Source organism: Squalius cephalus (genome assembly GCF_949319135.1).
Source record: "Squalius cephalus genome assembly, chromosome: 2".
Classification (NCBI taxonomy): Eukaryota; Metazoa; Chordata; class Actinopteri; order Cypriniformes; family Leuciscidae; genus Squalius; species Squalius cephalus.
This window is the reverse complement of record NC_137123.1, coordinates 30,124,716-30,140,950: the sequence shown is the minus strand read 5'-3', so window position 1 is coordinate 30,140,950 and position 16,235 is coordinate 30,124,716. Positions and strand designations below refer to the sequence as shown.

Genomic DNA, 16,235 nt, shown 5'->3' with positions numbered 1-16,235 from the left:
ACTTACAGTATAGCTTTTAAATCTCCTCGCTCCACAAGTTTGTTAGTGGGAGGAACCAACAGCACCAATAAATATATCTGAAAATCTTCATTTCCAACTCCAGTTTATAACTCACCGCCACATATTCAGGGATAGTGAGTTTGTCCTCGGGCAGTTCCTTCAGCTCAATGTACTTCTCCTCTGACAGCTCCAGGTCCCTCAGGCTCCTGCGGAGATCGCCGGCTCGATCACACAGCTGATGGTTCGTCTCTTCCAGCTGCTTCTGTCTGAGCATGATGGTGTCCATCTCCTGCTTCCTCAGGGCTTGCTGCTTCCTGCATAAGCAGAAGCCATACAGGCTTTAAGCTGAACCAACCTCACATGAACAAAGAGGAAAACAGGTCTCATTGCATCTGCTTGTCGGAGAAAGTGTTAACGGCAACTGATGGCAAAGAGATAATCAGCTAATCTAGCTAGTTCTTTTATTGTTGCCATTTTATTTGATTTTAATATCTAAATGTTAGTGAGAAGAAGACGACTTTCTTTTTTTATACAAATCTGCATATGGACATCGGTTATGCGCATCTTTTCTTGCTTCTTTGAACGTTTCTTGTGTAAGACTGCTCTATATTTAAGGAAGCACTTACAAAAGACCTGAACCGGAAGCGATGCGACCTGTTTTACAGAATGTGGAAGTTTGTAGCGCATAACCCTCATTCGACCCTATAAAGCCAACTGTATCATATTTGATACATTTCTAAGGCCTCTAAATGACTAACCTGATCAAAACTTTGCTGAAAAACCTGCCCTCTGATTGAGAGCTCATTCTTTTTAAGCAAGTAAAAAGGCCTTTTAGTATAATTCTAAAAAAGCCCACCTTAAGGTTGTGGCACACATGTTTTTTTGTCTTTAATGATTTTTAAAAAGAAAACTAAAGAAATGTTTTTATATTGTTATTAATATTTCAAGATGTACATTTACTTGACTGTAGCAACTTAGATTTATGTAATTATACATACATCATTTTTTTTTTATTGTGTTAAAATATTGACGATGTGTGATACAACAGGCTTTTGAGGAATGTTTATTTGTACAAAACTCTTCATTTATGTTTTGTTTCCAATTAACGGCTGAATTTTACTTTAAACAAAATTCATAGTGGAATATATATAAACATTTCATTTAGTGTGTGCTTAACAATAAATAGCCCAACTAGACATGACTAGAAGAAGAGGCTATAATTTATAAGCTAATGAATGAATGAATGAATGAGGCATTTATCAAGCGCTTTACAATCATATCAGGGGATCTCTCCTCAACCACCACCAGTGTTCAGCATCCACTTGGATGATGCGACGGCAGCCACAGAACAACGGCGCCAGTGCGCTCACCACACACCAGCTATAGGTGGAGAGGAGAGAGAGTGATAGAGCCAATTCAATGGAAGGGGATTATTAGGAGGCCATGATTGGCAAGGGCCAGTGGATGGAATTTGGCCAGGACACTGGGTGTAACCCCGGTGTCTACTCTTTACGAGAAGTGCCATGGGATTTGTAATGACCACAGAGAGTCAGGACCTCGGTTTAATGTCTCATCCGAAGGACGGTGCTTGTTACAGTATAGTGTGTCCCCGTCACTCTACTGGGGCGTTAGGACCCACACAGACCACAGGGTGAGCGCCCCCTACTGGCTTCACTAACACCTCTTCCAGCAGCAACCTGGTTTTATCAGGAGGTCTCCCATTCACGTACTAACCAGGCTCAGCCCAGCTTAGCTTCAGTGGGCAACCGGTCTTGGGCTACAGGGTGATATGGATGCGGGCTTAAATATTTCAGCCTTATCAAAAGGCACATTTATCGGCCAATACCAATACGACGACTGATATATTGATATTTTTCTTAACAGTATGTAAATGCACCTGTTTTCATCCTGCTGGAGTTTGAGCTGGCTGTCCAGACGCAGGGCGAGCACCTGTTTTTGATGGAGAGCATCGTTCAGCCTTTCCTCCAGCTCTTCTATCTAAAATGAATGTGAAAATAATCATTTTAACACTCACAGGCAAACAAACAAGCGTTAAATATTCTTCAAACTGCTTCTCAATTTGACAGCAGTTTTCTATTAATCAACCATTACCTTGGTAAGGTGGTCCACTTTAAGATTGTCTATAAGCAGATTTTTCTGTGACAGATCTATCTTTAGTTTTTGGAGGTTATGAAGCAGCTCTTTTCTTTCTAGAAGCTGTTTTGTGACCTTCCCTGCGCCATCTTTCTCATCCGAAGACGATATGTCCTCTGTGGGGACTGTTGTCTCCAGACTGATGTCCTCAGACTCGATGGAGCTGGAGATGTTTGCCGTTGCGCCCTTTGGCCTCTTGGGAGGCATATCGACAAAGATCCAGTCAACGCGTCCTTACCGATTGGTCGTGTCAGAAAAGAAGAATGTTCCTCAAAGCTGGTTTTAAAACTGGGAAATGTGGATTATTAGTAGTCAAGCGCCAGGACAGGGGCTCAGAAGCTCAAGGAAAGAATTAACAGATAAGAGGCTATTCACTAAGCGATGACAGTTCGGTTATTTTTAGGTTAACTAACGTTACCTGACTTTCGTAGCCTCATGACAAGAAAAACACGACAACGTAAAAATGTATGTGGAAGTTGGGAAAAGTGTTTTATGATTATTTATCATACCGACTGTTTAAGCGTCCCGCCGCCCATAGAAACAACAACGGCTGACAACAGAGAAGAGAAGTGAAGATTGTGTTAAAGAGCGTCTTTTTAGAAAACGCTTGTGTTACAAAATAACGCGCCACCTATAGGATTCCGCCTGAACAGAACTCTTATTTTGAAATTCACACCGAATTCAAAACCGGAAATAAGGGAATGTGTTTACTCTGTCGTAGCACATTTCTGGGTTTGTGAACAAATAAATGTCTGTTTTTATTATTTTCCTAGCACGATAATTTTGCTATGTCTAATCAAAACATAACTGGACCAGCTTTGCCACCGTCGATGGGAAAAAGCAAAAATGATGATTCAGATGAAGAAGACGCAAGTATGTTTACACATGCACGTTGGTTGTAGTAGCTGCTTTGTGGACTACAATTTTTTTTTTTTAATTTTGCAAATGCATAACAAGGCTGGCAGCCTTTAGATGTTTTTTTTTTTTTTTTTGTCAATTTTCTTTTGAAAAAACGGTTAGGTCATTTAGATTCTTTAGATTAGATCTAAGTGCAAAATAATTACACAATAAATAATAAATATTGTCTCCAGTCATAGGTCCAGCCTTGCCTCCACTGTATAAAGCTTCAGAGTCCTCAAGTTCATGTGAGGACAGCGATCAAGAGGAGGTCGTGTTCAAGAGAGCCAAATACTCATCATCTGGGAACCGGCCTTCTTTAAAGTATGATACTTGTTTTGTACTTGTCAAGTATGATACAGAAATGTTCTATATGAAGTGTGGATATTATATGGGCCTTAACCTGATGTATCAAACATGATACAAAACATAAAATAAAATACATTTTTGTCTAAAGTTTCAATAAACTGTTTCGAAAAATCTGACTATTAGATAATTGTTCAGGCTTTACAGGGTCATCATTGTCTTTCAGGAAGAAATAATTTGCTCTCACTTTTTCATGTGATTCTTTAACAGCAACAGAGGCATCATGAAAGCTGAGATGGATATAAAGCAAACTGATAAGCATGATGAGGAGGAGGAGGAGGAGGAGGAGGAGGAGGATGATGGTTTCTTTGGTCCAGCACTTCCCCCAGGATATCAAAAGCGAGACAAGTCACCAGAAGAGTAATAAACATAAAATAATACTTGATAGTGCCACACATGGCAATTTACATAGCAATTTCAGCATCTCAATCTAAGTCTTGGATGAACTACATTTTGCATCCCCAGACCACCTTTACTAGGACCTGCACTCCCTCCAGGATTCAAAAGACAAGATGAAGATGAAAAGGGGGGAAATGAAGATGCCAGAGGATATTTAGGACCAGCTCTACCACCAGGTTTTACTCCAGAATTGTCAAGCAGTGAAGAAGAAGAAGAAGAAAAAGAAGAAGATTATGTCATTGGACCCATGCCATCAAAAGGACCGTCCCAGGACTCTGTGGCATTGGACTTTGAAAGAAGAGCTAAAAAAATGAAAGACAAACTTACAGGAGTGGATGTAAGTGCATTTTATGTAGTTTTTTCCCCATTAATTCAGCTACTGTAGTACAGCTGAATATATGTATAATAATAATAATAATCATAATATTTATTAGTAATAGTAGTCAGTGTTATTTATATACTATTTTAGTCATATTTTTTTATATTATACTAATAGGCTATTAGTTTTATACTTTCAGTTTTCTTTTAAATTTCTTTCAAATTTTTTTGTTACATGATTTTGTTTTTATTTTATTTTATTTTTAATATTACTATTTGGGTTTAATTTGATGTTTATTTTAGTTTTAGTTTTTATTTTGTATATACCCTCTATTTAAAGGTATAGTGGAGGGTCTTTCCGAATTTTAGATAAGAACCGCCCTCTCCACTTTCTGAATAAGTTTGATTGATTCACCAGAATGATTGACAATTAGGAGGACCAATAGTATTGGTGATCCACCCGGAAGTAAAAAATCCTCCATTTTACCTTTAAATATGATTGAACAACAGTGAAAGACAGAAATAATTATGCTATTCTTCATACAACATCAATACAATCTGTGACTCTTCTGTTGTTAGACTGGCCCAGAGGTGGTTTCCAGAGAAAGCTGGATGACAGAGTTGCCTCCTGAGTTGCAGCATGTGGGCTTGGAAGCACGGACCTTTAAGAAAAGATCAGGCCCTGAAAACAAAGACCGCTCAATCTGGACTGACACTCCCGCTGAACGTGAGCGAAAAGCTAGGGTGAGTTAGAGATTGAGTTCAGATACGAAATGTGGAGATTGTTATGGAGACTCACTGTGGATTTACCAATGATATCACTTGTGATTTAAATTTTAGAGATGAAACAAGCTTTTTTACATTGGGTTTTGGAAAAGAGGGATTGTTTGAAAATTCCCTTCTTGTTTGTCTGTCTTAGGAGCGACAAGAGGCTAAGGAAAAAGGTGAATCTGCCAAGGATGATGGACCACGTCTGCCTCAGAAAGAGCTTGAGATGGCTGAAAAAGTTTCAAAATATAATGTACGTTATTCTTTTAGTTAAATACAGCTGTAAAGTGTATTACAAATTGTACATGTGTGCGTGTGCGCGTGTGTGTGTGTGTGTGTGTGTGTGTGTGTGTGTGTGTGTGTGTGTGTGTGTGTGTGTGTGTGTGTGCGTGCGTGCGTGCGTGTGCGTGTGCGTGTGCGCGTGCGCGTGCGCGTGCGTGTGTGCGTGTGCGTGTGTGTGTGTGTGTGTGTGTGTTCGTTCAGGTATACCCTCCTACGTTATGTGGAAAAACCACAAAGATGGCAATATCTGAAATCCTTGTCCTTGTGGGGATATTTTTTGGTTCCCATGTGGAAAACAGCTTATAAATCATTTTAGATGATGGTGTTTGAAAACGCTAAAAGTTTTCTGTGACGGGTAGGTTTAGGGAATTGAATATACTTTTTGCACAGTATAAAAATCATTATGTGTGTATTTATTTATTTATTATAAATAGTATATTAATAACAGATAGGTAAATTAACCACTGTCCATTTTGGGATTCCAAAACTTCAATAAAAACACTAGTTATTAAGGGGAAAAATGAATCTTGATCATTTTTTATTTTTTAAAAATGGCTAAATATTTTAAAAATAATAAAAGTATTATTAATTAATTAATTGTGTGTGTATATGCATATGTATGTATGCATGTATACACTAAAACTAAAATAAAAATGAATTAAAAAACTATAACAAAATTACTAAATCTTTAACCAAAATAAAACAAGAAAAGTAACACTTGTTTGAGAACCAGGGATGTTGGGGAAATTTAGCTGCTCACTCTAATGGGCCTTTTGAATGGACTACACCTTTAGTTTGCCAGATGCAATTGTTACTGCTTGAATGTAAAAAAATTGTTTCAATTGCCCATCTCTTTTTAGGAGTCCAAGCGTGGTGAATCTCTCATCAGTCTGCACACTAAGAAGATGAAGAAAAAAGCTAAGGAGGATGCTAACAAGCCTGTGGAGAGAAAACCCTTCGACAGAGACATGGACCTCCAAGTCAATCGCTTTGATGAGGCTCAGAAAAAAGCTTTGCTCAAGAAGTCACAAGAGCTCAACACCCGCTTTTCACACAGCAAAGACCGCATGTTCCTATGAGGGACATCAAACGCGTTTATCTGATGTTGTCAAGGACGTTGTACTGATTTGGAATCCTCAAAACATCCTCATCAAAACATTATGATCCATGCTGATAATTATATGTAAAAATTTGGAGGACTGACTGTTACTCCTCAATTTTCCTTTTTTACACCAATGTTTAAATGTAAGAGATAATGCATTAAAAAGAATCTTTGATTTGTGGCTTATAAATGTTTTTAGGCCACTTTTTTTTATTAAAAACGTAATGAGTACTTTAGTATTGGTGTTCATATTCAGGTAACCCTATCATTTTTCTGAATAATGGTAATAGTAAGTATTGTTCACCAGCGTGTATTTTCATAAATGTTTAGAATATGTTGAGTTCAGGTCATATTTCACCCCAAAATTAAAAAGAAAGAAAGATTTTATATATTGCTTAAAGGAAATAATGACTACCATAGATCATTAAAACTTTTTGTATTGTCATTATTTTTGTCTCATTATTTCATAGTCTCATTATACAGTTTTCACCCCAAACTATCGTGACCTTAATGCAAAAAAATTCTCATTACTGAATGCAAAAATATAATTGTAAAAATTTGTCACTGTAGTTTTTGTTGTATGCGTATAATTTATTCAGATTTAAATCCATTTACCATTTAAAACCATTGCATTTTTACATATTACAGTAATGACAATCACCATTCATATATAGTTGTTGCGATGCAAACAATCATAAAGATCCTAAAAAATATGTTTTCTTTTTTGTTTTGTTTTTGATGAACCATGTAATATTTTACTCTCTCTTTTTTTGGTAACACTTTTTACAGTGTCCTTGTTACATATGTTACATTTACTTACCATAGTAATAACAAAAAATGATGCATAATTACCTGCAACTAACCCTCAACCAATTCCTAATCCTTTCCTATCCCTATAGTAAGTACATGTTGTTAATTAATATTACTCAGTACTTAAATGTATAATTACACTGTAACAATGACACCTTAAAATAAAGTGTAACCCTTTTTTTATGCTTTCCTAAAATGTTCCCTATGAAGACAAAGGATATAAGTCATTTATAAGTAGGCCTATACAGGCTTATCTGAAATGTTTGTTGTCTGTTATCATGATATTGTAAAGGTAAGGTGTGAAATTTACACTTTGTTTAAAACAAAAACATGTTCACTAAATATATGTCAGTTACATTTACTGCATTTGACTAAATAAAATGACAAAGCGATGTCGAAAATCTCCTTTAAATCTATAACTGGTTGATCTAACAAATAGAAAATGCAACTAGGTGGCAGCCTAACTAACTGTGATCTGTGTAGCGCTTCCGTTTTTTGTCCTATCTGGCCACCGTACAACCGAATCTTGTTGGTGATGTACTAGCAAAAGTGCGTATAGCGTGGAAGAGGTGTATTAAATCCACATGAAATAATTAGAATATACAGTTTTAAACTATTAACAATCATGTCAGACAAAGGAGAGGTGGATCTGACCGGGGCAAAACAAAACACTGGTGTATGGCTGGTCAAAGTAAGTGTTTTGACGATGATGAACTGCTACAGCTAATGTTTCAGGTTTTACTAACATGGTTTTAGCATCTAACTTACTTACAGATACCACGATTGCAATGTGATGTATGCGTTGCAGTGCGATGATTACATTGTTTTAACGCCATTGTTGGTGTTTAAACTTTTTAAAGGTCCCAAAGTATTTGTCACATCAATGGGCCAAAGCAACAGGGAGAGGTGAAGTTGGAAAGCTCCGAATTTCCAAGTATGTAACAAAACTTTAATGTTATTGAGTACTACAAACACAACGTTTATATTAAACATTTAACATTTGTATTCACATAATTGTTCTTGTTCGTACAGGAATCAAGGCAAAGCGGAGGTAACTAGCATGTCTTTAAACATTAACCCCCGGTTTCACAGACAAGGATTAAGCCTATGGCTATACTCTCAGAGTAAAATGCATGTTTGAGCTGTTTTTACTGAAGGCAACTTGCACTGGTATATCTTAAAATATGTCAGTGCCATTGTTTTGTTTCAAGAACCGAAATGTTCATAAAGTTTATAAAAGCTATTTAAATGCCCTCATTGAAATAAGGCCTAATCCTGGTTTAGCCTGGTCTGTGAAACCAGGCCTGATTCTTTTATATTTGGGATTGTGTGTTTGGGTGGAATCAGTGTTTTTCTGATTGATTGACAGGTGTCATTCACACTCAATGAGGAGCTGACCACCATAGACACCATTGGGGAGAAGCCTTCTATGGTACGAGCCCCTAGAGAGCATCCGTTCACTCTGCAGACCGTCGGTGGACAGACTCTGGCTGTTTTTACTGAAAACTCTTCAGGTGAGACCCAGGATCTTACAGTGCTGTGAATTACTGTGCTGAATCTCAAATTAAAAAAATTCTTACCCCTGGTTTCACAGACAAGGTTTAAGATTAGTCTCAGACTAAAATGCATGTTTGAGCTGGTTTAACTGAACACAACTTTCACTGATAATCTTAAAATATGTCAGTGCCATTGTTTCGTGTCAAGATGCACACCAGTGGGGTTTTTTTTTCTTTTTCTTTTTTTCTAAGGGACGTTTGTAAAAGCCCCTTCAAACCCTGCTTCCATTGAAATGGACATCACTTGTTTGTTTTTTTGTGTGTTAACCAATAAAAGTGTATAATATGAGTAATACCCTGATCAACTAATCATCATGAAGATGTGACCCATAACTTGGGTCAGGCATGGCTAACCGGTTAGAGCCCACTTTTTACCTAAATTATGCAAATATATATTCAATTTGCACCTTATATAATCAGGTCTGAAGGGGCTAAAGCCTAATCCAGGTTTAGTCTAAGCCCTGTCTGTGAAATCAGAAAAACTGAAACAAATGCATTTAAAACGATGTGCAGTTAAAGTACACCACAAAAGCCTCTTTAATTGATGATAATGCTCATGTATTACATTAGTGTTATATTGTAAAAAAATAAAAAATAATAATAATAATAAATATTTAAGCACAAAAAAATATAAATCTAAAGTAAAATGGCTAAATCAGATTATCATTTTCAGTAATACATAGTGATCATAACTTTCATTATTAAGTCATCAATAAAAAATAATGACTAATTTTTAATGACATTAATTTTTTTATGACTAGTTTTTTTTACTTTGGGGCACAATTTTATGTCCAATGTAAAATCAGAACTATTGCACCTAAAAAGTTCTATGATACTTTAAATAATATAGTTGCATGTATTGATACATTTTTAATATTTGTGTACATGTTAAGAATTATGTAATAGTTGTTAATTGCTTATTAATGAAAGTATTATAGTATCACTGTTTTTTGTTAACCAAACTTTTGCTTTCAAACAGTTTATTTGGTAAGTCATGTTGTGCGATCTCTGGGATTTCCTGTACATACTTCAGCTGCCTCATACTCTCTCTTCCTCCAGTTCTTTTCAATTACTTTCTCTACTCTGTCTATTCTGTGAGATGAATCAGAAATTAGGTTGTAATAGCTTTCATCTGGTCTCTTAAGCTTTTGCAGTTGCTGACCTTTGCCTCTCAATCATGTGTGTGTGTGTGTTTTGATGGTAGAAGATGTTAGAATGGGCCTTCAAATATCGCTGGTTTTGGAAGCCAAATCTACTCATTGCCTTTATTCTTTGATTAATGTTGATTTGTTTTGTGTATAGCTTGGGTGTTGTGTGTGCATGAGTGACTAGTTGCCATCCTAATTCACTTCTTTTTTTTTCTAGATTGCAAGTGTTGAATCGGATGATTTATTTAGTTGTTATAATGTGCTTGAGAGCCAAATTGCCTGGTCACTTCACTTCTCTACCTGGGATTATTTCTTAAAAAATTAGTTTTTCAGGGAATGAGATCAGTTTTTTTTTTAATTGCTAGCTCTGTGAATGTACTGGGGGTGTGACGAGAAACGAGATCTCGTACCACGATATTAAAACGTGCCGATATATTTCTTGTCGAGGTGAAAAGCTGTCTCGCGATATCAGCATGATGGGGTTTGAGTTTGTGGCAAAACCTTTTACAGTGCTTACATTATATTGTTCTGTCTTTTACTGCATATGACAATTAAATAAATAAATGCGCTGCGGGTTTCTGAGTGAAGCGCAGCGCTTTAATATTTACATATGTGTTTTAGAACGGCTCCATTCACAGTAAATGCTGCTCCACTCGAACTCAGTCTCTGCATGTGCTGTTTGTTTGGGTTAATGACGTGCATTTGGGAATGCATAAAGTCTGGTGCACTTTGTGTTTCATGCAAAGTGTTTCACTGTTATTATTGTTCATCTGGGAATGCAGTGTGCACCATTTCACCAGATTTGCATCGTAAATCATTCTTAAACCTACGCCAACACAGGAGAATACATCAGTATGTTTCTAAATATATGAAATGATTGATTTTTCAAAATACAAGTTTAAACCCTTGCTCAGAGTTTACATGTTTTGATGTCAACATGTTTTTGCTCAAGAAATTACCGCATTTCTATGGTAAATACTTGCTTTTGATTATTGCCTCATTGTTATTATATATGTATTTAAGTCATTTCAAAGACTATTGTTCACTTAGGTCTATTTATATTATCACCAAGAAAAAATCCAAGTAATCGCCAAATTACTTGATCGATTACTCGATTGCCAAAATAATCATTAGTGACAGCCCTAGATTAGTTAAAACATTTCAAAATGCTCTTATGACTTTCAGTCGAATAAAAAACTATTTTTCCAGTTATATAATGTATCACTGAAGATTTCTTAAAAATAATGTTAAAATGTCATCTCATTCTAGTGAACCCAATTAACGTCTATCGTCACACCCCTAAAATGTACTGTTTAGGACTATACTAATATCGTCATAGATATAAATCTATGATATAAATCTACACAGCCCTGAAGACAGGGTAGGGACCTGTGGTGTGTGATTTTTGGATTAATTTGGATCAATTTCCTCATTGGTTTCTGATTGATCAGAGGTTCTGTGTGGCTTGTTGGTTTGTGTCTATTTGTGCGTTTGCTTTCGCTGACTGCTGTGTAAGAAGCTGGCGTGAGGCTTGGCCTGCCGTGATTACTTTGGCATGTACCCCCCCCTCGTTCTCATGTTGCCATCCCTCTTGTAGGGCAGTCAGATGCCGAGGCCAGCGGCTCAGGTACAGGTACAGGCCCAGGTGAGTGCTCACCGTCGCCCCCTGCTTGAGTGGAGGTCCAAGAAGGACCTAGTCAGGCCTTGTTCTGTTTATAATGGTCTGATGGCCTTTGACTTGACAATCATCCAACAAAACAGCAATTATAAATATTTCTTTGTATGGCCTAATTTAAAGTATTGAAATTTTCACTGCCTGGATGAGAGACTGTACAGAACGTACTGTTGCGTCTCTCTGCTGATGTAATGACTGAGCAGTAATATGCTGTGTGTTGCAGCAGAGATTGCTTCGATACAACTGTCACTGAGTGTTAATGTCTCTTCTTTCACAAAGATAAAATTGCACTGGAAGGATTGGTGGTGCAGAGAGCTGAATGCAGACCGGCCGTCAGTGAAAACTACATGAGGCTGAAGAAGTATGTTCATATATACACACTGTTACAAAACCTGTTGAGCTGCTGTTGAGGCCAGTTCACTCCAAGAATGATAACTATAACCGAAACAAATGCACAATAACATATTGTTTATTAAAGCATGTGCTGTAGTTATGTTGTCCACCGCTTTAAATGTTTAAACACGGTCAATGCTTTTATTGTTACTTTAACAATTAATTCAGATTCCAACGATATCGTTCCTCTGTGTCATTATAGTTGCTGTGTGGACTTCTCTATTCTTATGGGATTAAAAAACTTTTATTATTAAAACTTCATAGTTTATAGTAAATTATAATCATCATAGAAACTCATTAGTATGAGCCAAAAGCTCTTTATGGCAGATGTTCTGCATACCACTCTAATAGCCTCAACTTGCAATTGATTTCAATGAATGGATTTTAAAGAATTGAGTCAATCCCGACCAATATTTGGTGTACTGTGTGTGTACACCAACAATCTGCATGCAACATTTATTTTAAACACAAAATCGTTATTTTACATAAATGTTAGGTTACACTTTATTTTAAGGTGTCCTTGTTGCAGTGTAATTATACATTTAAAGGGATAGTTCACCCAAAAATTTAAATTGTCATCATTTACTCACCCTCAAGTTGTTCCAAACATGTATGAATTTATTCCTTCTGCTAAACATAAAAAATTATATTTTAAAGAATATGGGTAACCAAACAGTTTACCCATATTCTTCAAAATATATTCATTTGTGTTCAGCAGAAGAAAGAAATTCATACAGGTTTGGAACAACTTGAAGGTGTGTGACTGAATTTTAATTTTTTGGGTAAACTTTCCCTTTAAGTAATGTGTAATAGTAATTAACATAATACTTAATACTTAATAATACTTTATACTTTATTGTCAGACAAGTCTGTCTATGTTTACAACAACCAACATATATTAAACATCGACATACACTTAAACCTCCCACATTATACATTCAATACTACACTTATACAACTACAACACCTTCACAATACTCTTGATTTCTGATTAAGTGTTTTGTTCAACGCTAAGATAGCCTGATGCACAAAAGAGTGTTTCAGCCTCGCTTTGTTGAATCTTGGAACTCTGTACCTCCGCTTTGATGGTGGTAATTCGAACTCATAATGCAGGATATGAATAGGGTTAGAAACCATATTATTAGCCAGCCTTAGCTAACTGTTATAATAAGCTGAATCATAAAGCTTCTCAAGAGGCTGACCTACAATCTTTGAAAAGATTTTTAATTGTTTAAACAACTTTGTTTTTAGCATAACAGACAAGGGTTTGGTTTAGGGTTAGTTGCGTGTAGTTATGCATAATTCACAGTAAGTACATGTGTAACAAGGACACTGTAAAAGAAATGTTTCCAAATGTTGTAATAAAACCTATTAGAATAAATAATTAATGAATTGCCCAACACAGGCTATTTGCTATGTAAACTGTCAATGCATAAAATATATTTAATTTTTTTGTCAGCAAGCATGTTGCTAAGCTAACAACAGGACTCTGTAATAAGCATTCGAATAACAACATGCTCACAAATATTGTGTAAATTCAATTTATATCACTGACTGTTTTAGCTGTCCTTTTTTGTAGAATTTTGAAAAATAAATATGCAGCGTAAACATTTATTTCACATTTTCTGGCATTTTTTTTTTCACCAAATGTTTTGCAATGTATTCTGGGATTATCTTTTCCATGAAGGATACATGAGGTGAATTTGGCCAAATTGTGGTAAAATAAGGTGATGCCTTAAAATGCTGCCTCCACAGGCAGCTCACTAGCAAGTGAGCACTAACTCTAAGCAAACCTCAATTCTAAACCTTAAAGTCAATGAAACAGAAGTAGCAACAGATATTTTTCATCCATATTGACGTACATCTGAGTGTAATGGATTATCGAAAGAAAAAAATAATTTGTTATATTACATAAATGTAGGTTTGATTAAACATCACAATGTATTTTTTTTTTTTAAATGACACATTTACAGTAAGTTGTTCAGAAAAAAACACTACTACATGCATTTAGAAAATAGATAGCATGACTTTTCATGATAGCATGAAAAAAAAAATGATTAGGTCTATACAGATCCACACACAATCTTTATTGTGTGCTGTTTGATACTTACTTAAACTTAAATATTTTCATAGCTAGATCTCATAAAGGATGTTGCGTTTTGTTGCAGAATGCAGATGGAGGAGTTATCTAAACCGCTCAGGTTCTCTCAACAGCTCGACAAACCCGTCACCACCAACTACAAACCTGTGGCTAATCACGCCTATAATGTAGGTCAAGCTTTTGTGTCCTCAAACAGATGTAAGTATTATACAATTGATTGTTTATGCACTCTCTCTGTTCCTGTTTTTCTCAGCTGAATTATGAAAAGAGGAAGAAAGAAGAAGGGAAGAGGGCACGTGCAGATAAACATCAGGTGCTGGACATGCTGTTCTCCGCCTTTGAAAAGCATCAGTATTATAACATTAAGGATCTGGTGGACATCACAAAACAGCCTGTGGTGAGTTACACTATATATACACGAATGTTTAACACCAGTTTAAAGCATCCTTGCTGATTAAAAGTAGTAATTTCTCTCAAAACATTACTTTGCTCTACTTTATTCTTACTGACCCCAAGCTTTTGAATGGTAGGGTATGCTACAAGGCTACCTATAAAAACTCCCTTTTTTCATTCTCTACAGACTTACTTGAAGGAGATTCTTCGGGACATTGGCATATACAATGTCAAAGGCACCCACAAGAACACCTGGGAGCTCAAACCGGAGTACAGACACTACCAGAGCGAAGAGAAGAGCGACTGACCATTTTCACCATTGGACTCTTTGTGGTTATGAAAAACAAACGTCCCCAAAAAGTTCAAAATGTTATTTCTGGATATTTTTTTTAAGAATAATTTGTTCTTTTTAAAGGTGTATCAGAAACCTGTGGCATTTTACAATGCTTAGCTGTTTTATTATGCTTGTTATATTGAGAATTCCCTTGAGAAACTAAAGATAGAATCATTCAGTTCAGATCTTCAGTCGTCAGACTGAGATGAAAAGAACTTCCAATCCTCATCACTTGTTGTGTATAAAAAATAGATGTTGACATTTTTTATGAAAATGTATTGATAGTTTAATTGTAAACAGTTGTTTTATTCAGATTTAGTTTTCTGATTTAAACACTTATTTTATATAGTATTTCACTTTCATTTCTTGAAATAAAGGTTTTTGTACAAAAATCGTTTTTTCTATGTTGTATCTCTGCACACATTGTGAGACACTTTTTATGATTCACACAGCAGGACTGGGATAAATGTTCAAATAATCCAAGTTAATAATTTCTATTTAATTGTGATTATTTCATAATACAACATATGGTCAAAATCTGTGGTCATGAAAGTTCTTCATTAGAACACTCAAAAATAAACATTTGGTCGAACTTGATGAAATTATGAAAGAAACATAATACTATTGCACAGTAGAATGTACTTTAAGTAATAGGGAATATCACACAAGTTTTCATGTTTTAATTTAAACCGTAAACTTGCTGGGAAAAAAGGAATTATTAAAATGTCATTTGATTACATTTTAAAGGATTAATTAACAAAATTAAGTTTTAAAAAACATTGATTTGATTACCACCATTTTTTAAATTAAATTTGTATTTGAGAAAATTTGAGGTGGAGAAAAATCAGTTTTATATTCTATGTTCTCCTAACAGTAAAATAAGCCACAATAAATTATATAAAGGTCCAGTCATGAAAAGAAAAAATATATAGTGATAATGTCCTTTATCCTCAAGAAATCACAGTGCAAATGAACCATGAGGTTTCTACATGATCCCTACCATGTATACACAGGATAATTTCTGTCATGGGAATTAGAAATATATTTAATTCAAAGTGTGAGCATTTTGAAAGCAAAAATTATGTCACTGTGGTCATGAAAGGGGTGATAAGGCATCAAGAAACATAAAGCAGCTTATTACCAAAAACAAGGTCATTATTTGGGCTTTCTTAGCAGCCACAAGACCCAAGGATCTTAAAGTGAATTCATTAATGAACTCCATTTTATACCATTACACTAGACGCAAATATCAGGCTTGGACAATGATATTGAGCACACTAGCTAATCTACTTTTACACACAAAAATGTTCCTAGGTAAGGTTACAGGTGGGCTCATGACACAAAATCTAGGGTAACACTACTCCGATGTTCCACTTTAAACATTCATAATTTTGCAACTACATGTCAACTAACTCAGAGTATTAGTAGACTGTCTGCTTAATATCTGCTAACTTCCTTTCCGTGGTCCCCGACAGACATTCTACCAAGTAACTTTGCAACTACATGTCAACTTATTCTACTAACCCTAAAGTATACAAT

The 16,235-nt window shown here is 35.6% G+C and overlaps 3 protein-coding genes across 4 annotated transcripts in view; 2 read left to right on the top strand and 1 right to left on the bottom strand.

Moving 5' to 3' along the window:
- Positions 1-2,361, bottom strand: part of pibf1 (progesterone immunomodulatory binding factor 1) — a gene marked incomplete at its 5' end in the record, with an annotated part of 45,602 nt that extends 43,241 nt beyond the window's left edge. Inside the window, 3 exons of the mRNA XM_079897063.1 lie at positions 116-314; positions 1,898-1,998; positions 2,113-2,361. Of these exons, the coding sequence (XP_079753189.1) occupies positions 116-314; positions 1,898-1,998; positions 2,113-2,361 (549 nt within the window). The remainder of the gene's footprint in view (positions 1-115; positions 315-1,897; positions 1,999-2,112) is intronic.
- A 391-nt stretch (positions 2,362-2,752) lies between these two features.
- On the top strand, positions 2,753-7,493 carry gpalpp1 (GPALPP motifs containing 1). The gene is made up of 7 exons (XM_079897064.1): positions 2,753-3,027; positions 3,246-3,375; positions 3,628-3,777; positions 3,883-4,153; positions 4,714-4,878; positions 5,054-5,155; positions 6,045-7,493. The coding sequence occupies exons 1-7, from the start codon at positions 2,943-2,945 to the stop codon at positions 6,261-6,263; spliced, it is 1,122 nt and encodes a 373-aa protein (XP_079753190.1). The 5' UTR covers positions 2,753-2,942; the 3' UTR covers positions 6,264-7,493.
- Positions 7,494-7,575: 82 nt separating this feature from the next.
- gtf2f2a (general transcription factor IIF, polypeptide 2a) lies at positions 7,576-15,084 on the top strand. 2 transcript variants are annotated; one of them, XM_079897077.1, is made up of 9 exons: positions 7,578-7,787; positions 7,957-8,030; positions 8,129-8,147; positions 8,466-8,610; positions 11,398-11,445; positions 11,755-11,836; positions 14,037-14,136; positions 14,223-14,366; positions 14,550-15,084. In XM_079897077.1, the coding sequence occupies exons 1-9, from the start codon at positions 7,722-7,724 to the stop codon at positions 14,667-14,669; spliced, it is 798 nt and encodes a 265-aa protein (XP_079753203.1). In that variant the 5' UTR covers positions 7,578-7,721; the 3' UTR covers positions 14,670-15,084. The 2 variants fall into 2 exon arrangements, with proteins under 2 accessions (XP_079753204.1, XP_079753203.1); XM_079897078.1 differs by lacking the exon at positions 11,398-11,445 and having other exon boundaries at positions 7,576-7,787.
- Positions 15,085-16,235: the final 1,151 nt, after the last annotated feature.

Coding starts and splice junctions, on each gene's coding strand:
- gtf2f2a (XM_079897077.1), top strand. CDS start 7,722: ATGTCAGACAAAGGAGAGGTGGATCTGACCGGGGCAAAACAAAACACT. Junction 11,837..14,036: donor AACTACATGAGGCTGAAGAA/GTATGTTCATAT, acceptor GTTTTGTTGCAG/AATGCAGATGGAGGAGTTAT. Junction 14,137..14,222: donor TGGCTAATCACGCCTATAAT/GTAGGTCAAGCT, acceptor TGTTTTTCTCAG/CTGAATTATGAAAAGAGGAA.
- gpalpp1 (XM_079897064.1), top strand. CDS start 2,943: ATGTCTAATCAAAACATAACTGGACCAGCTTTGCCACCGTCGATGGGA. Junction 3,028..3,245: donor TTCAGATGAAGAAGACGCAA/GTATGTTTACAC, acceptor TATTGTCTCCAG/TCATAGGTCCAGCCTTGCCT. Junction 4,879..5,053: donor AACGTGAGCGAAAAGCTAGG/GTGAGTTAGAGA, acceptor TGTCTGTCTTAG/GAGCGACAAGAGGCTAAGGA.